Source organism: Sycon ciliatum, chromosome 13 (assembly GCF_964019385.1).
Source record: "Sycon ciliatum chromosome 13, ocSycCili1.1, whole genome shotgun sequence".
NCBI classification, from domain to species: domain Eukaryota; kingdom Metazoa; phylum Porifera; class Calcarea; order Leucosolenida; family Sycettidae; genus Sycon; species Sycon ciliatum.
Genome location: NC_088655.1, coordinates 22,940,738 through 22,961,957, shown reverse-complemented (window position 1 = coordinate 22,961,957; position 21,220 = coordinate 22,940,738). Strand labels below are relative to the sequence as shown.

Here is a 21,220-nt window from a genome sequence, read left to right as displayed (position 1 = left end):
AATATTTGGGATTGGTGTCGAGCAGAAGAAGGTAGAGCACATTGAAGTGACTGGAATGATGATTGGTGTGCAGTCAGCAATAGTCTGTTACTTTGTTCTTGTAATTTTCAACAGTAGTAGTTCGTGTGCTGCCGGTACATACCCGGTACATACAGGTCCCTAGGAGTAGGACCCTAGCCCTTTTAGAATCCAAAAATAATACATAAGCCTAAGGTATTCACTGGTTTGAGGGAAAGACGCAAACGGGAAAAGTCTGAAGAAAAAATTGACTGGCACCAGGTCTGGCACCAGGACTGGCACCAGGACTCGAATAGTTGTGAGTGCACAATAACCTGCTGATCGTACATGTATTGTACAATTACATGACGTACATTGACATACACTGTTCAATGATTATGTACAATGTCATGTCATTTTCACACTTCGGCCCAGGCAGAAGACTGGTACTCTGCAGTGTACATGGTGTACGTAATCGTTGCTTGCATGACATGACAAGTCCGCTACTTCACTTTTTCTGTCCCTGCGGGAATTTGCGGAAAAAACTCTCGAAAACTTGCTCAAGAAATTGTGGCAGAAAACCACAAAAAATGCGACGAAAAGTGCGGAATGATGCAGAGCTTGCCAGGAATTCGCGGAATTATTTGCAAAAAATTGCGGATTTGGGCCAAATCTCGAAATTTGTTGCATCGTTTATCTACTCCGGAGTAGTACGAGTTATACTGTGCAAGTAACCTACAGGATCATGGAAAGCACTGTGTGAAAAGTGCATGAAACATGTGAGATATAGTGCAGAAAGCAACCAAAACGCGGGAAATCGCGAGTTTTGCTGAAAATCGCGGGTTTGGGCCAAAATCGCGAAATTTGTTGCATCCGTGGAATCGCGATTTCCTGGAGGGACAGCTTTTTGTGGCCCGAAGCAGGGAACTCAGTCGTGAGAACCAACTACACTGCACATGATGATTGTACTCCCTGGTCTGACCTGACTGAAGCAACAAAATTTTTATTTTTAATAATTCCCCCCCCCCCCCCCCCCCTCCCGACCTTGCAGAAGTTGCGCAAATAATATTATGGTGAGGCCAGTGAGTATGCAACCACACAGGTGCTATTGTAGGTACCGGTATTCATTTCTCTTGCCTGATTGGTTTTTTTATTTTTTATTTTACCAAAATAACTACCCCCCCCCCCCCCCCTCACACACACACACACACACACACACACACACACACACACACACACACACACACACACACACACACACACGTGCTGCTACTGTCGTACTGAAAGTATCCAGAGAAACGATTTTCAGCCTAGCTGTGGATTCAATGGCGGCTCTGAGAGATCAGCCTAGCCTTTACACATACACATGTGCACACACACACACACACACACACACACACACACACACACACACACACACACACACACACACACACACACACACACACACACACACACACACACACACACACACACACACACACGCACACAGGCACGCACACACACACCGCTGTACCATCGGCTCATTCATGATCATGATGATTGATTTGATAAAATGTGACTGCTTCAAGCAGTAATATTCAAAAGTGAAGCAATTCGTAAAACTCAGAGCCGAGCTTGGCATAACTACATGGTAAATGACTGTGCAAAGAGACAAGCTGATTTAGGAAAGCTTTTAAAATTATACTGACTGGACATCGAATTCAAAGTAACTTAGTTCCTCTGTGAACAGCTCAACTCTTAGTCTGTTGATAATATTAATTTTTATTCTGCAAAAAGTATACTAGGAACGGTTAGTCACTCTCAATTAGAGTTACTCCCCGAACACGAGATCAACCGGCCTTAGGATGAAAAAATAGCAAAAACTGCATGCTGTCCATGGATTGGTTAGGCACACACATTCAAAGTACCTCTCTCGAAACAGCTCAACTCTTAAAAGTATGAAACAACACAGAACGTATTTTCCTGGAGCGGTTACGGGTTAGTCGGACACATGTGCCCGTACACGATTGCTATGGAATAGCTTCAAGAGGCCATGTTTGTTCTCTGTACCTATGGTACAGTAATGCTACTATTTAAGACGGCGTCAGCTTCGGAAGGAAATTATGATTTTCTACTGATCGTGTACATGTACCTGTACACCGATCCGTTCATCATTTTGCGAGAACTGAGGTGATATGCGGTGTGAAAAGGCAGATATTGCCTGTGCCGACGGGGAAGTTACATTTTAGCTAAACAAAAATGCAAACAACCGAATCGTTGACGCGGAACACACTCAAGTGTCTTCAAGTGATCAGAAAAAGGCGAGAATACCAGATATAGCTCAGTAACACTAATGCAGTGTGTGTGTGCGTGTGTGTGTGTGTGTGTGTGAGGGGGGGGGGGGGGGGGTGGGTGGGCATTAGGTCACTGAGCCTCTAGCCTAACAGAATGATCCATATGCAGCGGGCAGTTCAGTGGCTGACAGGCGCTCCCGGGGAGCAACATTCGGCGGTCGCTGCGGGGCATTTGCTTCCTCCGGCTCAGCAAAGTCCATGTACACGCTATCCATGTCTTCTGTCTCGCCAAATTGGTCCTTGGGGTATTGACCAGCAGGGCACATGTATGTTTGTGACGGGATGGGTTCGAAACCTTCCGATCCAGCAAGGTCCATGTACACACTATCCATCTCGCCAACCGCGCCAAATTGGTCCTTGGGGTTTCGACCAGCAGCGTATGTCCGTGCCGAGATGGGTTTCGAATCTTCAGATCCAGCGAGGTCCATGTACGGGCTGTCTGCCCCGTCATCATCAGTGAACATGGGTCGCACTTGCCCGTATTCCCTGGCGCCAGTCTTCGGCGTCTCAAATTTGTCCTTGGGGTTTCGACCAGCAGCGTATGTCCGTGCCGTGCTGGGTTTAGAATTTTCCGATCCAGCGAGGTCCATGTACGGGCTGTCTGCCCCGTCATCATCAGTGAACATGGGTCGCACTTGCCCATATTCCCTGGCGCCAGTCTTTGGCGTCTCAAATTGGTCCTTGGGGTTTCGACCAGCAGCGTACGTCCGTGCCGTGATGGGTTTAGAATTTTGCGATCCAGCGAGGTCCATGTACGGGCTGTCTGCCCCACCATCATCATCAGTGAACATGGGTCGCACTTGCCCGTATTCCTTGGCGCCAGTCTTTGGTGGTCCCCTGTTGACTGGCAGTGAGAGCATCTGCTGGCGATGGGGGTTGCCGGAACGCTGCTGCATCTTCGAGCTGTCGCTTGCGTCCGTGCGAGAAAAGCTGGCGGGTGGACGCGTGGCACCGGGCCGGGGCAGAGTTGGTGGGCCACGACTCTCACACACGGCGGGTATAACCGGTAAGGATGAGAGGTGGCGCATTGCGGATGCTGTTGATGTCGCTGGAAGTTGCTTTTCATGTTGTTCGCTTGCAGTAGTTGCTAGGTCCAGGTACGTGTCCTGCTCTCCACGTGCAACATCATCGTCGTAGAACATTGGGCGTACTTTCCCAACTTCGTCCTGATGCTTTGCCGAGTGCCGTTTAGGTGCACCAGCAGCAGGTGTCGGGAGAGGCGGGCGGTGAAGTTGTGAAACATCCGGTGTGCTCATGGCCAAACGCTCACGAGAGCTGGCGTGAGGTCGGCTGGTCTCGGACGGCACGGGTGGTTGCCTTACTTCACTGGACAGCTCCACGTATGGGTCCGTTTCCTGACGAGGCAGCGGTTGCCATGCCCTCTTTCGCTTGCGATCGCTCTCGGACATGCTGGCCGTGCGATGGCCCGGTCTAGGCGAGGTCGGCGGATTTGGTTGAACTGGCGGTGGTGACCTGGAAGTCAGATCGCCCGCGGATATCGACCTCTGCAATTTCCACGGTCGGTCTGCGACACGATTCTCGTCTGGGCGCACGTAAGTCTCCCGAGTCTTGCTGAGGCCACTGGGCTCGTTTTCGGATGCCCTGAAGTTTTTACGGCTGACTTTACGTTCTGCATCCAAGCTGCTGAAGGATCGCTGGAGTTTCTGCGGCGTCTTGGGAAGTGGTGGCAGTGAGCTGGCGGTAGTGGTGGCAGTACTGCACCGCTGCGCTGGAGACTGTGGTGGCTTGCTGGAAAAGCTCGGCAGTTCCGGGAGAGCTCTCAAGGACAGGTTCATTGCCTCGTCCCTTGCCGTAGTCACACAAACACCCCTATTTGGAGAGGAACGCGAATCTGATGGCTCCCGCGCTGGCTCACCTGCGACGCATAAGTAGTCGTTGATGGCATCCACTGAATTCAATTCGTACGCATCATCCGGCTTAAGTGTTGGCTCCTTATCTGCTAGCGGTGAAACTGGGGTGCGTGCTGCCAGAGGTGACAGTGACTTCGGGCTTGGTATGCTCGAGGTTGGTGCGTAGGAGAAACTCGACGATGGCATTGTCCTCCGCCGGGATCTTTCCTCGTTTTCAGCTGCCCTCTGCGTTCGTCGCTCTTGAAGGCTGTATCTTGTTCGATACGGTGTGTTTGGGGCGGCCTGATCGGCTTCTTCCCGAATGCTGCTTAATGGTATTGAGGCATTCGGCGGGGGGCTAGCTTGGCCCCAAATACACTCGTAGTCCGTTCGAGCCGGCGGCGGCAGGCGGTCTCTCGACCTGATGTGTTCCTTAATGACCATCTTTCGGTGAAAGTGTGGGATCGTGGCAGCCTGCAGACTCTGGTAGCAACTGGTTGCCTCTGGGCCAACACTTTCGGTGATGCGCTCAGGGTTGGCGAGCGGCATGTACAAACAGTTGCCCACGCTCTCTATCTCGGGAGAGCAAACCATGCCGTAATCTGGATCTTCTTCGGTGCGTGCCGCGTTCTGCGCCATGAATGTCTTCAGTGATGAGTTGACGACGAAGGACTGGTAGTCCTTCGAGCTATCACATTCATCACTTGCCATGATCACCTGCGGCATCATATCGCAATAGTCTTCGAACGTCTGCTCGTCATCACTGCCATCTTCATTGGAGGAGGAGGACGACGACGGTGCTAGACTCCTTTCGCTGGAGCTGTCCAAGTCCACTTGTCTTTCGGCGTTGACGCTACACGCACTCATGCCCTCGTAGGGTGTACTCGATCCGGCCGCCATAGTTTCGTAGTACGAATCCCCGTGGCGATCGGAATCAAAGATAGCGATCGGGTACACTTGCGGTTCCGTCGGTGCCGCGTTTCGAGGCCCTTCGGGAGTCTGGTCGTAGTAGTTCTGCGCATTGTTGAGAGTCAGAGGCACGAACGGTTCTTCGTCGGCCATCGGGTTCCTCGCCAGATGCGCGAGTGGATCTGGCTTCGGCATGTCCCCCTGACTTCGCCTGTTCTCCAGAACGGAGGATTTGAAGTGGCGCAAGCATCGGTTGCATCGCTCGTGTCGATTCCGGTGCTGGACTATAGCTACTGCGAGAGTAACACAGGTAACAATCACTGCGAACGCCGTGACGCTGAGAAGGATTATGCTTTCGTCCTTCGTGATCCAGTGTTCTGCGGGCAACATCAGTGATACACATGCAAACACGCACATACACACACACACACACACACACACACACACACACACACACACGTATGCGCATACACATACACACACACACACAAACCGGCACACACACACACACACACACACACACACACACGTACTAAGTCGCCTTCCTTTTAACGTACTAGTGTAGGTTTTCCGCCCCTGGCCATGCATAAGATCTGGATGATGCTTTTACTGCACAATACAACAGTGTAGCCCCATCGTGTTTTCTTACCGTAACTATCATTAATAATAATATTAGTACCGTATTATCTCTAATATAAGCACAGTCTCCAATAATAGCACGTCTCCAATAATAGAACACCTTGGGGCGGCATTCAAAAAATAAAGTGCTCAGTCTCCATTATAAGCACACTGTGTAAATTCATTATTCTGTACAGGCGAAAAACCCTGACATGTGTGTGTCTGACATGAATCTGGCCATGGCAACATGCCTATGAAATGAGGTTGAAATAATAATGGAACAGTCTCCAATAAAGGAACGTCTCCATTAATAGCACGGGGCGGAGGTACATTGAAAAAATAAAAAACCGTGCTTATATTAGAGATAATACGGTAGTTCAATTGCCCAGCGTTCCATACAACACAGTTTGCATGGTCGGGTCTGCACTCTTTCAGCCAGTAAAGAGGGAAAATATGTTATGGGGCAAGTGGAGCGGGGGGGGGGGGGGGGGGGGATCGTTTGTGTGGCAATGGGGGTAACTTCAAGCCAGCGTAATCAGTAGGGCTGCGAGCAACTGCGCCCTGATCCAAGGAGGCTAAACAACTACTAACGCAGCCCTTGTTTGAATGACACCGCCAGCCTTACAACATGCACAGGTCCCATAATCATAATGTGCAACCGTGACTGTTGGCGTTTTACGTTGGATTAATGATTGCATGTGAAGAAGAGGTTGGTGCGACTTCGGCGATAGTAGGGGAGGAGTGTGTTGCTCCCTACATGGGAGCTCGTTGTTTTCCTGCCGACTTGAATAAATGAATACTACAAGTAAGCGAAGACTGCTCGGAAGACTGCTCGAACTGCTGCAATGCATACTTCCCGAACAGTTCTAAATCTTCAGTACTTACTACTTGGCTAGCAGTACTTGACATGACGCCATGCATAATGTTAGATAGAATTTAAAAAAGAACAGGTCCTTCGAAGACTTCAAGTAGGGTCTACATTTGGGGTTCAGGATCACGGTCAAGTCCTACCTGATTGGGCACTGCCTCGCCGGCCGCACAGACACTTGCCACCGTCTAGAAGCAGGACGTATGGCTCGGTGGCACACGAAGCGAAACACGCAGAATGGTTGTCCTTTCGATACGTCCATTCAATGGCAGCGCCCCTGCTTTTGCACTCCGGCGGCTCGACTATGTCTAAAAGGCAAGGACAACAGTCAACATGACACCACAGAAAATGACACACGAAGTATGATGAGCAGGGTTGAAGAAGCATAATTATTTTAGCCTTGCCTAGGCACGTGGCAGTAGTGCCGAGTGGCGAAGTACTGTACTGAGTCTGCACATGCAGTGGAGCACTTGTTATCCGGGGAGTCGTAAAAATACCACTCCCTGACATCCACATCTTCACCTCGCACCACTCTATCATCTATGTATTGTTCACGCCTAGACCCCAGCCTGGCCCAGGACCAGGCTCTGGCAGCAAACTGCACTACAGTATGTATACATAATACCTGCCCCGTCCGCAAAGCTCAGAGTCAGAGACGGGAGAGAGAGAGAGCGAGAAGTAGTTGACGCTGCATGATAACGGATAAGTGCCCACCCCTTCTTTCCCCTTTCCCGCGATAATCTGGATTCAGAAAGTCCGCTGTAACATGTAGCTCGTAATGTCTTGTACTTGGAAGTACGTGTACATTGTATAACCACCTAGCGGGCGTCTGGTGCCTGTGCTTGGCATAGCATTCGCAAGAGTCGCCAAGAAAGGTGCTGCTCGCCGACATCCGACCGTGTGTTTCGCTGTGCAGCCACAGACCTGAGAACAGTTGACTTTTCATTGGTGCAGGGCGCTAGCTTGACCGTCCTGAGCGGATTTCACTGAGCGTCACTGTGTGGGCTTATGCAGTGCACCGCGATCACAACGTTACCATCATCTCTTATTGGCCACTGGCAATCGTGAGGATAAAGATTTGAAACCAATGTTCCAATGCTCCAATTATGCAGATATGCAGTCTGCTGCGCTATGACTTGTGCGTGTACGTATTTTTACTGCACATGTAGACTCCTGTTTGTAACATCAAGAGTAGACGTCTACTCTTTGTAACATAAAAAGGGACAGTCTGCCTCCTGCCTTCTCCGTGGCGCTCCGAGCTCATGAGCTATTTGCACTAAGATCGGCCTCCCAAGACGTGAAAACCACCAGTTGTAAACCGGCCCAGACAGTTGTAGGTCTGTGGGGACAATGATGGACGGAGGTGCCAAATGCGACTGATAGCAAGCTGTTCCGGCCCATAACGCCTCATCTGCGAGGCCTTTTCGCCTGAACCTCGTGCTTGTAAACATCGCAGAGCACTTTTGTGGGGGAAATCTGCATCATCATGCAAGTCACGGGAAGGAGACTTTCAGTGCTAACACTGGGGATACGCAAAACTAAAAAGCATAAACTCGACGGGCACATGGAATAGTATTAGACGGTATATATACTATGCTTCTTTCAGAACCGGTATCATTCATGATCATTGTGTGATGGCCGGGATGAATCCATTTGGTACCGTCATGGTCCGGCATTCGTGTACCACACTCCATTATTCACCACAATGTCTGGAGATAATGTGGATTTTGTAGAGAACCAAACATGTACATGTCTGAATTTCATCTTTCCTGGGTGTGTTAGTATTCTCGTTCACTCTCGCTACGACGTTCTAGCAAAGCCAGGACAACAGTAGTAGACTAATGCTCCACACCAAAACATGACACGTCGTTCCCGTCATGGCGGCCGGAGACTAATAGCACAGCCATACCGGCAGTTGATGTGAGCATTACACACTACCAGTAGCTTAGGGCACGACAACATGTCCAGTGTCAGCGAAGCCTGGAGTTGAATGGTTACAATGGCGTTCTAAACCGAAACGATGTTCTTTGAAAGCACCGTGCATAATACTCCACCACATGTGCATGTTTACCTTGGATATAAAAAAATTCTCCAAAGAAGAAGTTGCGCACTACCTTTAATGCGAAACGCCGATTCTTGACGAGAACGATTATTGCAGCTTTGGCCATTGACTTACCGGTGAGGTCGACTGCCGCTGCCTGTCCAGACCAGATACAGACAATCAGAGAACAAAGCGAAAGAAGGCTCCATCGCCGAAGGGTCATCTTTGCGGATGCGAACACGGTACCTCAAAAGAGACTGTCCGCAATATGGTGCAGGAGTGTTCTAGACACCGACTCGAGGAAACTCTTCTCGTGTCTGCCTGCATGTAACGAGATGGAATACGAAAGGTAAATCTTTGTGCAGTACGTCTCCTCTTTCCCTCTTCCAATCACACCAGAGATGTCTTGATAGACCAGTGATATTCTTTCCCAAATTCACACTAGCCGTGTGCCAGATTGTATTCTACTAGAAGTATCTATAAGTCCCTTGGTGGCATCATGGCATGTAGAGCGCACGAAAGCGGCAGCTATCCCGAGTGGCGAGATGACTCGTTATCGGAGATCACGAGAATTTCCTATGGCTAGGGTAGGGTATTGTGTTTGCGGCCACAGAAGCGGAACACAGCTGTACCCCACAATATTATCACTCCTACATCGTCTGAGATTTGACGGGAGCCAGATCTACCTGTCACCGCTAGTATCGTGGCTAGGTGTCAGTGATACTGCAAAACCGCATCATGCGTCAAGATCGCGTCCGAAACGCAGTGTCGACCACAGGAAACCTCGACGCGCCAGCAAATCTCTGTAGTGGAGGCTCTAGCCGCGTGCTCGTGAAGTGGCTCCAGAAGACGGCAGAAGCATACGCAAGGTGTACTACTAGTTCGGCCCGGGTCGGGCACTGATGTGCACGGCTGGACCAATGACAGGCGGACCATTGCCGTGTTATGACCCACACGGATCAACACATGCCCAGCGCTGTTAAACGCCTGTCAAAAGGACTTATTTTTACTGGCCAATCAACACAAATCGACAGGCAACGGGCCCTTTTACAGCAGTCGTTTTAATTGATTATGGATTTGTGCAAACACATCAACATTGTTATGCTTCCTATGCCGCCCACCCTTGCCTTGGTCTAGAACACAAGGCAAATGTAAGTTTTTTTAATTTTTTTACGGGGTAACGGCCTCTTTTACGGGCAAAATAAAGTCATGTAGACGTGAAAAAAATGTGAGGCAAATGTAAGTACATACACGTACAACGTACAATGTACACGTACAGTAAAACCTGTCAAGGCGACCACTCGGATAACGCGACCATCTGTTCCCGAGGACCACTGAAACCAGGAACAAGGGATGCTATTTCCAGTCAAGTGACCCTGGACAAGGAGACCACCTGGTAACGGAGACAACGTTTTGAAGATCCCTTGAACGTTCGTCTTAGACAGGTTTCACTGTATGCCCATACTGTTGTCCACAGTCAATTTGGGAACTGGCGGTCTGCTACGAAGGGCACACGGACCTGTTATGGGCGCTGGTGCCAAATGCCGAGCGCATTCTTCGCACCACAAACACTACCCCGGGAAGGTGCTCAATTTCAGCTTTCCCTACATGATTTTTTTATTCCGTTTGGACCACCAGTATAACTTCCACTTGACGGTAGGGCCTACAGACACCGTGCTTTGTTTTCTGGTAAAGTGTGCGGTGTAAACATCTGCACATCAACGTGATTGACTTCTCTCGCCCAGACTCGTGAAGACGCGTGTCTCTTGGTAGTTAGCGTGGGTGTGAAGAGTCGCTGCAATGATCATGTGTGTCCAAAAACGTTGGAACACTCATTCCACAAGTCGTGTGTCTCCTAGCACGAGTCGTGTATCGCTGATTTCAGGACACACCCGAGTAGATGTGTGAAGAGACCATGGTAAGTAACACAAGTTTATGTGAGTAAAGGTACATATACATGACTGTCCAGGTACAAACAAGGCAGGTTGGGGAGGTAGAGTGCTCAATGCACAAATGTGCAGAGCAGTATACACACACACACACACACACACACACACACACACACACACACACACACACACACACACACACACACACACACACAACAGAGGCGAAAGGCGGTGTAGCTGTTACTTGAAGGTTCACGCAATTTTTAGTGATCATAAGACAGCAGCAATTTCTATCGAATCTTCTCCGAGCAGACTGTACAATGTCATGTCTGTACAAGTACAGTCATGTACATGTACCTACCAGTCTTCTTTTCAGAAGCGCTTTGAATGTTGCAAAGCACTGTCCTCATTTTACCTGTAATAGCCACCAATGCAAGAAACTAACTCTCCCCCTCCATGCGATCTAAAAAGCCGACCATTGCTACCCTCGGTAGCCATTACTCACACCAATAACTTCAAACAACGAAGGGGTCACGGGTAAAACATTTCCTTCTGACAGCTGTTTCGCCTATCAAAGGCTCCAATACACTAGTAACTCCTTTTTGTCCAGCTTAGGGCATAGTGATTGTACGAATGCAAATCTGACATGATGGAACGCCAATGATTTTATAAGTTAAAAGTTGCACAGTGCACCCATAGGTCGTTCTCATGTCACCTAACCTCTCATCTCCGGGCAGATGTGATCTATAGGGGCAGGGGCTCAGCCCCCCCCCCCCCTACCCCTCCCTCCCCCTCCCCCGCCTAAGTACTGTTACACTGCATTTCACACAACAGTCAGGGACACATTCCGAGTCCGGAGTAAGTACAGTAAAACCTGTCAAGACGACCACTCGGACAAGGCGACCACCTGTCCTACAATACCACTGACACCACAATCAAGGGATTCTATTTCCATTCAAAACGACCCTGGATAAGGAGACCACCTGGTAACAAAGACCACGTTTTGAAGGTCCCTCGAGCGGTCGTCTTAGACAGGTTTCACTGTACACTGTACATGTACGACTCGTACATGTATGTCCTGTGTAACATGCATGTGCGGGTTAAAAGGAATAGCCGCCGCGAGCGTACATTGTACAGCAGAGTACTGGACACTAATAATCACTGTAGTTATTATGGAGGGTATAGTGCTGCCCCATGGAAACTGACCATGCACTTCTCGGAAGTGGGGAATCAGGGAAGTGGGGAATCAAGGAGACACGGCCTCCAGCGGAGTCTGACGCGAACCATGAAAATACATATTTTTCGGATCAGCATTGGGTATTTTTGGGATCATGTTTTTGGACATTGATAAAGAAGTCTAGAAGAGGAAGGCCATCATAAATTCCAGTTCTGACTAATTTCACTTCGCAGTATTTGTTCGTACTGCAATGACTGTACAAAATTTATGTACACGTGAGCGTAAGGTCGTAGAATGTCTCAGTATCCCTGTCAAGTTTGTACCTTGTTGTCGCACTATTTGACTATAATTATACGGGGAATTATTATCAGGTAAAATTGGTGGACCGATAGCCACAACTTCTAATATTTTTCTTCCCTCTTATACATGTACATGATGACCCTTTGCACGGTTCTACCAATTGCACTGTTTCTCGATCGAAATCATCAAGTTGCCAATTTCTTGAGTATCATCCGCAAGGACCTCGTGTATACCCGAGCTACATGTAAATGTATAATATGTATAATGTATATGTAGTGGGTGATCTGAAGTTCAGTGCAGAGGAATCTTCCAGGTGCGCTCCTAGTTCCGTACTCACATTCTTGCTACATTGTATCTGGCAGTAGGTTGGTGTGCGGTATCTTGATAAATCTAAATACAGCGTACACGTCGGGTGATCGTGAGCAGGCGCCATACTGCTGGTGAGCGATGTGTCAACGTTGTCCTCTGGGATTGTGCTTCCACACAAAGAGTTAATCCCATCCTCCTCATTATCATGAGGTGATCCGTCGTTCTGGATCTAGTACAGTATCCAGTATCCAGTAGCATGGACTCATTCATTCCTTGGTGCATGCCGAGGTGGACAGAAAATCTGCGTCAACAAGCTATATCGGTTGGAGGTGTCTGTCACAACCTGGCGAGCATGTCAAGAGTGTGACAACCACGTTTCTGGTATCGCTGGACTCATTCTCCCTGCATGACATCTGCAATACGTGAGTGAACGTTCAAGATACCACGACACGTGTTTGGTAGCCTACTTTTCTGCCTCGGGATTCTTGCGCCCTGTCCGTGGCTTAGACTTGTTGTTTTCGTCCGGATGGAACAGTTAACATGTGCATGAGCACGTTCAATGCAGTCTTGGTGGTTAAAAAGCACCACACCGCACTATTTTGCTGATAGGAGTTCGGAGGATGGTTTTCACTCAACTGCAATCGCATCCTACACTACATTCTCGACAGGTCATGCACGGCAGTAGCAACAGGCAGAACCGTCGGTCCCGTCGATCATGGGACTATGCGCCATTCAAACGGTGAAGACTCCCTAAAGCACAATGCCACTCTGAAAATAGGACGGTATAATTATGAACTCTTGCTGGGATGACAGCTACACCATAGTTCAGTGGTCAGAGCATCGCTGGCCTCAAGCTAAGGTCCCTGGTTTGATTCCCGGTGGTGACTGTCAATAATTAGATTTTTCAGACTTTTCCTTTTTCCATTCCCTATGAGCATAATAATAGAACAGGGGTAGTACCATAGTTCCGTGCATATACATGTAAGCCCATGGGCCTATATCCGGATATAAGCCCACCTCCGTTTATAGGCCCATGGGCTAATAAACAGACCCAAACACCGTAGCACAGCACGTCAGTGCAGACTACATTACCAGTACCAGTACCTACATGTATACAGTGGGTGGACAACCGCGCACGGACTTGTACTTTTTCGCGTGCCAGCTGCCTTCAGAATTCGAATATAGGCCCAGGGCTAAAAAACGAACCATTATTACTGATTTTTTTCCCGGAAAATGCATTATTTCGTATATTAGCCCATGGGCTTACATGTATATGCGCGGAACTACGGTAATAGTTACATGTGTCGCAGGGCAAAGTACATGTATCTGCCAGCAATTTGATACTCTCTCTGTTACGGTTAGATGTCAATTGGCTTATCTTGCGTGGTCGACGCGATCAGTAGCAGGTTGATTCCCACGTAGGATCTTCAAAACAATCTCTCATAAGTCATAGAGTCATAGCAGTCTCACCAGCTTGGTCTCCTACTAGTATCATGTAGATCTAGCTGAGGCAATCCGCATTTTGCAAAGCCGATCACAGGCTTGCGGTCACACAATACTCAACAGCAGTACTCCACAGGGTAGTATGATTCGCAAGGAGTTGAATTACTTCACCTAGTATTGGCGTGAAGATCACCTTAGGATGCACCCAGTGCGCTGACAGTGCGTTAACATCGCGGATGCACAGCGTGATCACTCAACATCACCAATAGCGGGTCTGGGGGATGAATTATATCTATTTATTTATTTATTTATTTATTTATTACAGCATCTCATGGCACAGTGAGAACACCGGCCAATACAATGCCATGGCTACACATTTTTCCATTCCCTCCTTCCACCTGAATATTATTGTTCGGTCACAACCGACATTTTCCGCGATTACATGTATACATGTAGCTCCCATTATCCACGTGACCATCCACATGACCATCATGGCAAATCGTCTGCGCTGAATCCATCAACTACAGTAAAACCTGTCAAGGCGACCACTCGGATAACGCGACCACCTGTTCCCGAGGACCACTGAAACCAGGAACAAGGGATGCTATTTCCAGTCAAATGACCCTGGACAAGGAGACCACCTGGTACCAGAGACCACATTTGGAAGGTCCCTTGAACGGTCGTCTTAGACAGGTTTCACCGTACGACTGTATCACCAAACTATACTGCATACTGGCGAAGTCCTAATGAACTGCATGGTGATTGCGTTTTGCAAGATATGGAGAGTTGCGACATACTCTGTGAACTTCCTTTGTGCCTGTTGCATACATGCACATGTACGTGTATACAGATCCGGGCTGCATGATAGAGGGGCCAGGGACGACAGTAAATTTAAACACACAGAGAAGTGCAACGTACTTGTAAGTTAGATGCTTCCAGGAAACGCTTGCCCCGGCTTCGGTGCTTTGCCGCTGAGAATCTAAAAACGAACAAACAAACAGTGCAACACTCATTTTTATCCTACCGGTTCCTTACTCGCTTTGTAAACGCCAGTGACCTAGCCATGGCGCTCCAGGACTACACTGTATGTCGCATAGTCAGTGGATACCAGAATATGGAGCGTTGCCCGGGTCTCTTACTGACCAGTGGACTGCTCGGAATAGCCTCGTCCGCTATGGCAGTTCCCGTCCAATGTGTGAACACAAACAAGCTATGATTCTATGAAGACTTGTGATACATCTGTTACATGTAGACACTTTGTCGCCGATATAGGATATCTCGGAGAAAATAATCGCCCTGGTGGTACACAGTACTGTCAGTAGCGGGTAACGCAGACGTCCACTGTTCACACCAATTCTCACACAGTGCTGAATATCCGCACTTCCAATGCTCACACAGTGCTGAATATCCACACTTCCAATGCTCACACAGTGCTCAATATCAATACTTCCAATGCTCACACAGTGCTGAATAGCGAATACTGTAGTACCGATACTCAGCGGCCACTGCCACTGGTCACACACAGTTCTCAGTATCAAGTAGTGATGTCTTGAGTAAGGGAAAGTCCCCTTGGGACGGACAGTGCACGTTTTCCATGTACATGACTGTATATCGCCATTATCCGCCCCTCATAAAATTCTCACGTCACAGCCCCAAAGGATGCCACTTCTTCTGAAGTCGTCCTCTTCATGCCAATATGAATCATGGATTGAGCTTTCGAGCACAGCTGTCAGACCTGTTTGCATGTTGAGATTTCACAACACGCAACTTGTACTTTGTATCTTCGTCAGGCAAAAAGGAAAAGAAAAAGTTCATACGTTCGCGTTACCACTGTCTATACGATTGTGTTGAAGAACACAACCAGCTTTAGAAGAAGGTTCGCTTGTGTCAGGCCACCACCACCATGCCTGGCATACCAAGGTGGCAGATGCAGCGCCTAGCGCGGCGAGGGTGAGATTTGTGTTATTAAAAGTCTCACAAACCTCGTCAGCTGCATCCATGCATCAGACAACATAACCTGTAGTATTATCGAGGAAATCTCCACCACTATTTTGCGACCTCTTTATTTGACAGGAACAATGGGATGGTCTAAGACCATGGTTGAGAAACAGAGGGTACCGGGTTCAAGTCCAGCTCGGAAGTGGAAGGATGTTTTCAATCCGTGCTGCGGCCCACAGTTAAATTGAGAACTCGTGGCTTGGCAGGAGGGACACATGGATGTATGCAGTGAATGGGATTTTCGGCCTTTAACCACTTTGTGGTGGGTATGATCTACTCACCTCCCACCGCTTAAGGTCAGGAGCTGCATCTGCGCCTTGATTGACGACCCTGCGGATGCGGAAAACTCGGCTTGCAGCCGAGCTTCTCGCGAACCGTGAATTTTTTCTCTCCATTTTTTGTTTGGGATGGAAAGGGGAATATGCAGATATCCAGGTGTGCTGAGATTTGGTTCCGCAGATTCCTCCAGACCCAAGCCATACTTCATGAGGGCGGCAAGGCGGGGGGGGGGGGGGGCTGGATCCCAATCTGCAAGTACAGTGCTGCGCAATGAAATACGATCGCGTGAGTCAAGTAAAGTTATGCACCAGACCCAGGCTGTGCACCCCAAGATTTGCGAGCACTAGGATGTGATTACAGCTGACGCGCTCGATAGGATTTCGTTTAGCAGCACTGTACAGATCCATGTACATATTGTTAGATTGACAGCATGAAACAATGTGGAGGACGCTGTGTTCGGAAACAGTGACCTTACTGCAACCTTCCGCGGTTGGCAGAGCCCGGTCCATTAGGACCATTTGAACCATAATATGGGTGTTGAACCCGGTTCCAACCGTGGGTGGTTGTAGTAAGGTCACAGTTTCCGAACACAGTGTCCTCCACCTTGTTGCATGCTGTCAATCTAACAATGTGTGAACTATAACAAGGTTTATTTAATACTAGTTTTGAGCTAGTATTGGGTAGCTAGTATTGGGTTATAATATTACAATGTGCATACAATGTGCTCGAGTCAGACCCAAGGTTGACCAGTACCTAGCCCAGACGCACAGCGGCTTCCGCCCTGGCCGATCCACCGCGGATGTGGTATGGGCGCATCGATGGCTTGTGGCAAAGACCCAGCGCTACCACAGCACCGTTCACCTGTTGGGCATTGATCTGTCGAGGGCTTTTGACACGATCAAGCGAGACACCTTGCTGACTGTTCTGGAGGCGTTTCTGAGTGACGATGACGTTCGCTTGATCAGGGTCTTGATCTCTAACACCAGACTTCGTGTTCAGCTTGGGAGGTGCCAGTCGGAATCATTTGCTACAACGAAGGGGACGCCACAGGGGGATTGCCTTTCCCCCGTTCTCTTCACGGTTTACCTGGAGGCTGCGCTCCGACAACTAAGGCAAGAGGTGCCAGCAAGACCTCTCAGCGACAACGGTCTGCCGCTCGAACTTGTATATGCGGATGATGCAGACTTTGTCAGCACCTCAAAGTCCTGGCTGGCGGACGTGGAGGCGACTGCCAGCACGGTGCTACCACAGTGGTCCCTGATCATGAACCGGGACAAAACTGAGTATACGGACATCTTCAGAAGTGCGGACAGGATCGATGAAGAGTGGAGGACAACGCGCAAGCTGGGTTCGCTGCTGGGCGACGAAGAGGATATTATGCGACGAAAACAGCTGGCGACTGCAGCATTTCAGTCCCTATGGAGCCTCTGGAAGAGGCATCAGCACATCAGCGAGAAGTTGCGTCTGCGGCTGTACAGCACTTTTATTGTTCCAGTACTGACGTACAACTCGGGTACGTGGGGGGTCAGTGTGACCGTTCTGTCTCGCCTGGATTCCTTCCACCGCCGTCAGCTAAGGTCACTCATCGGTGTGAAATGGCCACAAATAATACCGAATGATGCTCTCTATGCCAGATGCGAAGCTGAACCCTTGAGTGTCATGGTCAAGAGATCACGCTGGAGGCTGTTTGGCCACATCCTGCGGATGGCAGATGAATCTCCAGCTGTTATGGCTATGTTCGCGTACTTCGCCAATCAGCAACAGAAATGCTGGAGGGGTAGACCGCGGACGACCCTGCCGCAGGCATTGGTGGGAGATCTGCGCCAAGCCAATGCCGGATTGCTCGGGAACTTAGACGCTCTGCAGAGCCTGCGAGCCATTGCCCATGACCGACCCGCATGGCGAGATCTATGCATGAAGATCTGTGCATCGTGATATTCCGACAGGTCCTGAAACAGTCAAACTCAGGAAATAGCACTATTATTATCACTCAGGCTGCAATATTCAATGACATAATTAAAGACATATTCATAAATGACATATCTTCAATACCCATGAGCTACATTGTATATGATAATTATATCATTGTATCATCGTTCTAGCTCAATTTCTTTCCCCTGTCATAGTCCTGTTTATCATGTTCAGCATAAGCGAAGTTGTGGATCATGCTTGCATGGTTGACTCCAACGCGTACATGCAAGTAATAATAATAATAATAATACATGTTGTTGAACTAGGAGGGAAAACGTTGTCAAAATAATTACTTGAAGTAAAAAAAATACTGACACATATGCAGAGCTTTAATACTGACTTGTCAGTTTGAGCACTCTGGCAAGGTACGTAACGTCGTTCGGGCCTGGTTTAATTAATTAAATCTGGATTTGGAAAATTTATTTGTCATTGCTATCAGGGTTCGGCCTCATTTTCTCTGCGCTGTGCTGACACTGATAGATGAGTCCACAAAGGACGACGCAGTTCTGTCCACAGATTGAGTGCTTACATGACATTGTGCATGTACAAAGTACAGTGTACTTTCCTGGAGCTTTGAGTCGAAAACTGGATGCACGCTAGACGTAGATCTACGGACGACATCAACGCAGATGGGTCTTCTGTCACGTCCTGATTGAACGGGGCAGATGGCTTCACTTGGAGAAAAGGCCAGTTGTCGATATGGTTTCTGGAATGAACTTCCTATGCGAGCAATGTGTATTCAGGGTACGCAAGGCACTCACAGCTCTTGCTAAGTGACACGCTCTGGCGGGGCAAATAAAATCTTGCCCTCCTCCAAGTAGCTGTGAGTGATCTCAGCTGGGGTCCCTGCAGTGAAGAGAGAATGTTTGTGACATACACTGTACACTGAAGGTTCAAGATCGCTTTGGATAGCTGATTTGATGTAGACCAACACTTGACGCGTCTGATAGTGCACGGCAAAGGCCACTCAAGTCGTGGTCTGGCGATATGGCTTCACATCACGTTGCGGACGGGCATGACATGCAGTAGGAATTTGGTGCGCAGTGTGATTCCCGCCACTGTGATATTGTCCGGACCCGGCCTCACCTTCGCATAGCTACCGGTACTTAGCCGGGAGTTCAGGAAATATTATTAAAACCATCCATTGAAACAATGTCATGATAAAGATAAGTAAGTGGACATCCCCTCGAACTTCCAATAAATCACCCCTCACAAGCCCCTGACACTACCGAGGAGTCTAGTCAGTAGTAGAATCACAACCCGCTATTGGTTCAGCATTGTGTACAACCACAGAACTCGACTTTCCGATTTAGACGATGATCGGATTACAACGGTGTCACCCATATTGTGCGTGTCAATTATTAACGCCACTACGCATCTCGGAGATTGTTCACTAATTTGCTCAATTCGTCCCGCAGGAATCTCTCCCCTCGCGAAACAAAGGCGGGTGTAGGCGCTTGAACCCGTGCAAGTGACCAGTGCCTCCCAAAAGGCATCTTGCAGGTGCCAGTGACGCTACTATGCCGTCCCACGTCCGGTGAACTGACACAATCTACTCGCTGGTGAACTCTAACGTCATTCTTCAATGTCGCACTTGTATTGCTACTTGTCTTTCCATCCTGCCCATATCAACACTGCATTCTAATTTCTGGGACACCTACTGCGAGAAATGCACGAGTGTACGGTCCGAGAAGAGTTTGAGCCCTTAAGGCCTTGGGGAGTAGTCCCTGGCAGATAATGCTCACTAAATTGGCATATTCTGCCTAAAAAGCAGTGAACGTGGCAGGACTCTACAAACCGTAAGACAGGCCCTTCCTTGAATTCCGCTCCATTTCTTCATTCGGATACATAATATGTACTCAATCTGCGGACAGAACTGTATCGTCCTTTTGTGGACTCATCAGCGAAGCACAGAGAAATGAGGCCGAACCTGATAGCAATGAAATATAAAGTTTCCAAAGCCAGATACCAGGCCCGAACGTACCTTGCAAGAGTGCTCAAACTGACAAGTCAGTGAGCTGTGCATAGCGCAAACAGCAAAGGCATTACTAGTACCCCACATGAGAGTGCTCAGCTACGACAAGAGCAGGAACGAAATACTCAATCTGCGGACAGAACTGTTTCGTCCTTTGTGGACTCATCAGCGCAGCACAGAGAAAATGAGGGCGAAGAGTACATGATTGTACAGGTACATGTACATGTACATGTACATGTACATGTGCAAACATGCGTGAAGCATACCAGAACAAAAGTACTACAGTCAACTTCGCTAATAACGACTGCGGATATAACGACAATTCGCGAATAACGACATAATTTTCATGCCCAGAGCAAAGTCCCATCCAACTGTGACACATATAATGAGACTTCGGGTATAACGACACTTCGCGAATAAGGACACTTTTCTGATGCGCCGCCGAGTGTCGTTATAAGCGAAGTTGACTGTACATCCCGCCAATTGTTCTGTCGGCATTATCCGCGAAGGGCTCTGGGGGAAAGGGCTGGTTTGAAATTGTCCAGCTGGTAATGTAAATACATGTAACTTGGAGGCTCATGGCTATCAGAGGATCGGCGGATAGGCCTACATGAAACTCCGAGTTACTGCAGCTTTAAATAGTTGCATTGCTGACTTGTTGTTTTGGCTCTGCCCTCGTTGCATCGAGCACTTTTGCTAGGGTTTAGCAACACACATATACATGTAGGTTATAATAGCGAGAGTTCCCAGTTTGCCTAGAGTGCTAAGCACCACAAGGATGGAGCATTACCACAAAGGCAGAAGAGAACAGAGGCAGCCGGCTAGGTCATTGTTGTAACGCTGCGTTTCATGCACATAGCAAAGCTAAGGCAATCCTCGGACAACTTGAGGATTGCCTTAGCTTTGCTATGTGCATGAAACGCAGCGTTACAACGATGACCTAGCTGGCTGTCTCTGTTCTCTTCTGCCTTTGTGTACATTTAGGTTAAATCAGTAGCTACAAATACATGTGCATGCCTACTGTCATGTTCGGCCTACATGGATAGAATTGTATTTTTGTTGTGTATGCTTACACACCTGCATAATGCCGTTTATTTTTATTATTTTTTAAATTTTACTACTAATACTTTTCGGCAACGCAGATGATGATGATGATGATGATGATGATGATGATGATGATGCTGAAATTTGGACTTCAGCAATTGTATCCAAAATGGCAGGACAAACCGGCGGCCGTGCCTTTCATATCAGTACTAGATC

General features: G+C 48.5%; 2 protein-coding genes across 2 annotated transcripts; one reads left to right on the top strand and one right to left on the bottom strand.

The window, feature by feature from the left end:
- Positions 1-1,523: 1,523 nt before the first annotated feature.
- Positions 1,524-9,094, bottom strand: LOC135830002 (uncharacterized). The gene is made up of 3 exons (XM_065342392.1): positions 8,755-9,094; positions 6,722-6,886; positions 1,524-5,469 (listed from the first exon to the last, which is right to left on the bottom strand). Exons 1-3 carry the CDS (start codon positions 8,840-8,842, stop codon positions 2,420-2,422), a joined length of 3,303 nt encoding a protein of 1,100 aa, XP_065198464.1. The 5' UTR covers positions 8,843-9,094; the 3' UTR covers positions 1,524-2,419.
- A 7,628-nt stretch (positions 9,095-16,722) lies between these two features.
- Positions 16,723-20,949, top strand: LOC135829296 (uncharacterized). The gene is made up of 2 exons (XM_065341699.1): positions 16,723-17,527; positions 20,945-20,949. The coding sequence occupies exons 1-2, from the start codon at positions 16,723-16,725 to the stop codon at positions 20,947-20,949; spliced, it is 810 nt and encodes a 269-aa protein (XP_065197771.1).
- The last annotated feature ends 271 nt before the right edge of the window (positions 20,950-21,220 follow it).